We start from the raw sequence: 6,752 nt of genomic DNA on the forward strand, positions 1-6,752 counted from the left end.
CTTATAATGTCTGCCCCTTTTTATCCCCAGAATATATTCAAGCAAAACATAATTTACAAAACAATACAAATAAAAATAAAACCGTCAACTCAAACAATTCATATAGCTTCATATTTTACATTTCCATGTACCTTCCACACAAATCAAATTAAATAGATGTTTTCAGCTGCAGATCTGAACCAGTATGTTTCTCATCAAACTAAGCGATGCAAAATGACTTCAAGTAATTCGATTTTTCTTATCATCATGATTTACTTTAGTCTGTCTGCTCTTTGTCTCCAGGACCCGTGGTCCTGCCATGGACATTCGGACACAGACACAACCAAATCCAATGAAACAATCAAAACCAACATCACTTTGACGGAATTCATTGTCCCTAAAAGAGAACTGTTGTTTGTGAACTGAACCAAAACAAAACGTGTGACGATGGAACCTCCATGCATTAAAGGGCCTCAGTCAAGCCCCTCATTCTACATCAGCTGATGATACAGCATCCAACCCTCTTCAGACCCTTAAAGGGCTTCATCTGCCGCTCCCCGCCCCTCCAACTCAACCGTCGGTCGGTTGAGCCCCAGACATGCTCAGGTCTTAGCAGGCCTCCCATCTTGTCTCTGGATCCAGGCCTGTCTGTCACGTGTGTCCAGCCCTCCCATGGCCTTAACCGAAGCGACAGGAAGCAGAGCGGAGAACAGGAAACACAAGAGGACGACGGAGGGAGAAGAAAGGGATGAAAACTGAAGCTCGGCGCGATGAACAGACTTGTACATTTTATTWTWTTTTTTATTTTCAGCTGGGCTCTCATCTCTCGCGGCAGAACTGGTGMTGAAGAGGCGCCTCGGGGGCGCGCCCCTCTTTCAGAGCTCCTATCCTTCCACAGCCGTTTGACTCGTGACGATGGATTTTAAAAAGCACCTGAAATGCTTTTTAAGATTTGTTTTGTGCACAGCTGAGCAGGAGGAGAGAGAGGGGGGGCCGCTGAAATAAAGGAGATGTCAGGATGTTTATGTGTGGTTTGCTTTTGGGGGGGTGGGGGGTTAAAGATGGACTGGTGTGTGGTGGTGGTGGTGGAGCGGTCTGAGCATGCTCAGTCCTGAATGGGAGGGAGGAAGGGACAGGAACCAATGTAGTTTACGCTCTTAATGTGTAATGTGTGTGTTTGGGATGCTTCAGTGTCAGGCTTCACTTGGAATGTGTGTGTCCACTGTGTGTGTGTGTGTGTGGGCACGTTTTTGCTACATCGTGGGAACCATTTCCCAAAAAAGAAAGGCAGCCTCGTGGGGACAGATTTTGAATTGTGGGGACCAATGCCCAGTCCCCAAGGGTACGGATGCTAATTTCGGGTTGGGGTTAGGTTTAGAACCAAGGTGTTAGTTTTAGGGTCAGGTGGGTACCTGTGAGGTTAGTTTTTGGGTAAATGATCAGGGTTAGGCTGTAAAATTACCAGAAAATGATTGGAAGTCAATCCACGGTTCCCACTGAGATATAAAAACAAACCTGTGTGTGTGGACTTGTGTCAGAATAGCTTTTGCTGAAGCCTTTTGAGTGCGTGTGTGTGTGTGAGAGTTTGTGTGAGTTTGTGTGTATATGTGAAAGGTCATTGTAGAGGACTGACTGGGACAGTGCTGTGTGTGTGTTTTGAAATGTTTACAGTCTAGATATCCATGTTCCTCGTGCGTGTGTGTGTGTGTGTGTGTGTGTGTGTGTGTGTGTGTGCGTGTGTGTGTGTGCGTGCGTGCGCGCGACTGGCAGTCCTCCCTTTACTTTGCTGATGTTTACAGCTACAGAAAAGCAACATGACATATTGTAAAAAAAAAAAACTCAAATGTAAGCTCTCCTTGTTTGCTCGAGCAGATCTGCCAGATTTCTTTCATGTGAACACGATTAGTCATTTCTTTGAGGGAGACTTGAGCGTGAGAGCGAGTGTGTGTGTGTGTGTTTACGTTCATGTGACTGCTTGCAGGGCAGGATGTGAGCCGGCCTGGCCCGAGGACCCAAGAAGTCACGGGGCCCAAGAGATGCAACTGAACCGCAAAATTCAGATTTACTCAAAACACATAAATGACATGAAAACCACTGTGGGGTTGTTAGAGTTTTTAACCCCCCCAACTATCTAACAGGAATGGGGCAAAACTATARATTTGATACATATGTATCTTCATACAAAACAACAAGGTTAACCTTTAAATGACTGAGAAGCTCCATTAACACACAGACAATTTTATGATTGTCCACATTTCAGTCAGAATGAATTTGTTGCTCTTTTGGTCCCCATTTCGTGCCTCTCTTACTGAGGCCYGCTGGCTCATAAATCCAGCTACGATTTGAGCCTCAGAAGGCGTCTCTTGGTTTCTGCTTTAGTCGATTCCCCGCGTTGTGTTTCCGCTGAAACAGGTCTGGCTGTCTGCGACGGGAGGAGCGAGGCGTTCAGACCCTCAACAGGACTCTGTAGTTCCACCGYGGAGCCGCTGAACGGGCCTTATTTATTCCTTTGTTCATATTTAACAATATTTGTTTATTATTTAAATCCTGTGAGACGTTCCTCACTCTTCAGAAGGCCAAGAGCTGACGTGTGAAGACTACTACAAATCAACATACAAACAATGCATTTACAAAGCTACTGTAAACAAATGGTGGAATAAATTGTGCTAGATGACAGACKAGTTTCACTTTTCTTTCTGTGATGCCGACATGTCGTTTACAGCAGGACAACAAAGTTCTTCTGTCAACAGGTCATAGGGATTAAAAAAAAGAAGTTCTGGTCAAAAGAAAATTTTCATGTACCCTGAAGTGAAGCTCGACACAGAAGATATTTCTGGAATTGAATGAAACTGATTGACTTTCAGCCTGTTTTAGTCAGTTTTTTTTTACTCCATTTCTCCAAATGCCTGTTGGCTGCTCAAACATAATACAAGTACAGAGTGAAATGCAGAAAAGCCTAATATTTTTTCTACTTTTGCACATTTGAGATATTAGTGAGCTTTAACAGCATTAATTAATTAGTTAATTAGTTATTATTAACTCTAAAGACCAGAATACGTAAAAAAAAAAGAGGTGAACAAAATTRGTCGAACAAAGTTAAAACTGTTTGGATCAAAACAATTGTAGATTTTTCTAAAAGTTCTTTTGCTCTCCAATTAATAAGGTCTTATTACGGAAAAAAATGTACATTTTTAAATAAACACCACAAACACATGACTGTTTACTTTTGTACAAACATTTTCTTGTTTGTTGAAGGAGAGGAGAGAAAGAAAGTAGCTTTATCTGCAGCTTTTGTTCCAGCTGGGTTGTAAAAACGAAAATCAAAATTGGAGAAGTATCAAAACAAGACACGGGAAATGGTTCTGATCATGTTTGAAGTGTTGTAAAAATCATGTTGCAGCTCAGAAAGCTTTGTTTTCATGTGGTAAATTCAGGGAAAAAAAACAGGCTTAAAGTAAACGTTCTGCTCAACATAAGAAACAGGGAGGACACTTCTGTCCTGTTTGTCTCGAGGCATCCCTTCTCTGGTAGATCTGAGRGAAAATAAGGCACATCTGAGAAGATTTACAGCAGAAAATCAGTTTTCAATCGAACGCCTCTCGCAGCCATCACATCTGAAGCAGATTTAATGGAATTYGAAAGTGATATCAACTCACAAGGTTCTCAGCTCCTCAGGAGGTTTTTAATACGTTGCATCTAATATTAAATGACTTTTAYGATGCAGTTTTTGTGCCTTGTGAGCACGGCTTCAAGTAAAACGTTAAAAGCTTGTTAGTGCTGATGTAATCTCTGTTCATCATTAAGGACATGACCCGTGGAGGGTTTTAGACAGAGGGCAGTGTTAACATCAGCATCATTACARTGCATGTAAGTGGTCCATAAGCAGGCAAAATGAAAACTACAACCATCCTGTATTAATGTGACACACAGAGTTCTTAGTGAATCATGGCCTGCAGGCATCAGAGCGGGGTAATCTCTTTAGAAAATGACGTGTTTGTGAGTCTGGTTTGCGTAATGAAATGTGTCTCATTGTGCTGCTACAGTAAAGCCACTGAACGGCCTGCCACTCAGCTCTCTGCCTCAACAACAAAGTGCAGTTATTCACTCCAGACTCATGTCTTTGACTTCAAGTTCAGAAGCTGTTTTACTTTTTGGGAGATGCTTAGCTTTGGGGACAGTTTGCTAATATGTCTAATAATGAATGMCTTTACTTTACAGCCTGCAGAACGAATAACATAATAGGACATGTATAATAACTCACAATGTCAAAAAAAGAGAGACATGACTAATCTGTTCTTCCTGCTGTCGACATTTGTGAATACGTCTGACAGATGAGAAAATAGAAAATTACAGTCTGGACTTGGTGTCATTTCTCATTTATTACCTGATGAATATCAGGAGCATTGGAGATAGGATTTGAGCAAGGAGATTGATGCAGCATTTATATTTAATAGCAATTCAAAGTTTAGTTTCCACCAACTCAAAGTGTCTTTTCTTTATGATTACAGTGTGTTTATTACTGCTAAACAATTTTCTGAAACAACAGAATAAAAGATGATCCTATTTTTTTTCCTTGTTATATTCTGACCTCTAATGGGCAAAATAATTAATGCACATAATGGGCAAAGAAATTACTTTTTAAAATGTATTTACTCCACTTCTAACAAATGGATGTTTTCTTTTGTCTTGTGTGCAATATTATTTTCAACCGAATATTCAAATGTTTCTTTTTTTAGAAACGCAAAAATTTTAATATTTCAAGAAAAACAAATGCAAGGAAATAAGCGTTTGATYATTGCGTCTCTGACTGAGTTGGATTGAACTTAATCGATTGATCTTGTCTGGATAAAATGCAGCGCTCTGATTGGCTCACGTGATCCGGAGGCGCCAAGAAACCGGAAATCAAAACGTAAACGCTTCTGAAGAGAAAAAAAGGGCGATATTTCTCTATAGTTATTCAGTAAATCGTTAATTATTGGTTACATTATTGAAGATGGAAAAACAGTCGTATTTTCCCGTCCCTCCGGGAGTGGGAATGGAGGAGAATTTTCTGTCTCTTGATGATATTTTGCTCTCTCACGAGAGGCTTCCTGTCCGGACGGAGTGCACATTTCCCCGGCTTGGATTCCTGGAGAAGTCGAGCGACTCGCAGGACATCCCGGAGGYTAGTGCTGTTAAAATCAAACTAAAATATAAAGCTTCTTTTAAGACCATAATTGATTAAAAAATAGTTAGATCTTAGCAAGTTTCAAAGTCGTAGAGATGCTACTTTGCTGTTTAAACCAACATAAAGCCACGCCAGACTCCGTTGATTGTTATGCTTTTATAATAGTTAATCCCCGTTTAATCAGACATTTGTTTTTTCTATTTTAGTCATTTTTATTTTGGAAGAATAGTCAGTAGTAACTAACAAATTCGGCGTAAAATATTTGTCTTTTTACGTTAACTTTAGTCGAAACATGAAAATATTGTGCTGAACCCAAAGTCAGGCTGTTTTAATAGAGAAGTTATGAAACTAACTCATTAAACTTGTCCATCTATATTTGTAGTTGAAAGTGTTGGAAACCACATCACTTGAGRAATACAAATTTAAATAATAACCAATTTGACTCTGAAATCAAGGGAAGCGAAATATATTTTTAGTCTGTTTTGATTTTTAACTTTGAATTTCAGGAGATAATTCAGAAAACAGCCTAAGAGGCCATTTTAGACAAACTATTAGAATAAAATAAAATCCAAATAAAGTCTACGGGTGCATAGAAAAACTAAATTAGACATTGAGCAGAAATATGTGTTGTTTTAACTCGGAATCTTCACTTTGATAATAAACTGATGAAACTAGTAATTATAAAATATAAAGCTTATATATATTTGCAGTACTTGTGGGGATAGAAAAAGCTCTTTAAAGCTTGAATTTGACATCCTCATTCAACCAACTCACCTTCCTTCAGAGGTATKTTTAGACAACAGAAAGCCAGGATAACAAAGAAGTGTCTTCTTTCTCTCAGGCTACAAAGATGGAGCTTCCTCTCTGGCTGTCCAAAGGTCTGTATGAGAGGAAGAGGAAGGTGCTGTCTGTGGAGCTTCCCAAGGTGTACAGAGAGGGTTGGAGGACCGTCTTCACAGCTGACCCCAATGTGGTCGACCTGCATAAAATGGGGCCCTACTACTATGGTTTGGGATCCCAGATGCTGCACTTTGACAGTCCAGAGAATCCAGATATTGCTCAAGCACTGTTGCAGGTACAAAGCTTTAACACAACCCGGTAGTAGGAGAAATATCAAACCTCACAATCATTTCTGAGTTAAGTTGTTTACAATAATGATGCACAGAGACAAATATGATTTAAAAATCTTTTTAAATCTGACAGTTGGCCTTGTTCCATGCAACAAACATCACACACAGTAATTTATTTTCATTATGAAGGAAGCAGCATGTCTTTGCTAATGAATGAAACAGTCTGACTTTTAGGTGGTAGAACAAACCAGCAGGAGAAGAAACATGCTCTTAACCACTTATCTAAATTAGCTAAACCAGGTGCAATACTGAACAATCAGAAAGGCTTCCACAACAAGTGAAGTAAAGTTTYAAGAGACTTTTATTTATTTATTTTTCAGCTTCAGGTCGTGTGTGTTAAGTATTTTTTTCATAGACACTAAATTAAAGAGTGCAAATGCTCAGACTTGTAAACAAACAGCCCGTGTCATACAGCTCACCACCACTAGAGGGCGCAGAGAACTCAGAAAACATGTTGGATTTTGTCTGACTGTTGC

At 39.8% G+C, this 6,752-nt stretch overlaps 2 protein-coding genes across 5 annotated transcripts in view; both read left to right on the top strand.

The window, feature by feature from the left end:
* Positions 1–1,002, top strand: part of znrf1 (zinc and ring finger 1) — a 47,823-nt gene extending 46,821 nt beyond the window's left edge. For all 3 annotated transcript variants that reach the window (XM_014033418.1, XM_014033426.1, XM_014033433.1), the window contains one exon: positions 283–1,002. The gene's annotated coding sequence lies outside the window, so the exon portion shown is untranslated. The remainder of the gene's footprint in view (positions 1–282) is intronic.
* Positions 1,003–4,855: 3,853 nt separating this feature from the next.
* The window catches only part of gins3 (GINS complex subunit 3), a 3,627-nt gene continuing 1,730 nt past the window's right edge, over positions 4,856–6,752 (top strand). The window contains exons 1-2 of one of the 2 annotated variants that reach the window (XM_014033450.1): positions 4,856–5,144; positions 5,989–6,221. In XM_014033450.1, the coding sequence (XP_013888904.1) occupies positions 4,973–5,144; positions 5,989–6,221 (405 nt within the window). In that variant the 5' untranslated portion in view covers positions 4,856–4,972. Of the gene's footprint in view, positions 5,145–5,985; positions 6,222–6,752 lie in introns of both variants that reach the window. The other variant, XM_014033443.1, reaches the window with a different exon arrangement.

This window comes from Austrofundulus limnaeus, unplaced genomic scaffold, assembly GCF_001266775.1.
Source record: "Austrofundulus limnaeus strain Quisiro unplaced genomic scaffold, Austrofundulus_limnaeus-1.0 Scaffold7, whole genome shotgun sequence".
Taxonomy (NCBI): domain Eukaryota; kingdom Metazoa; phylum Chordata; class Actinopteri; order Cyprinodontiformes; family Rivulidae; genus Austrofundulus; species Austrofundulus limnaeus.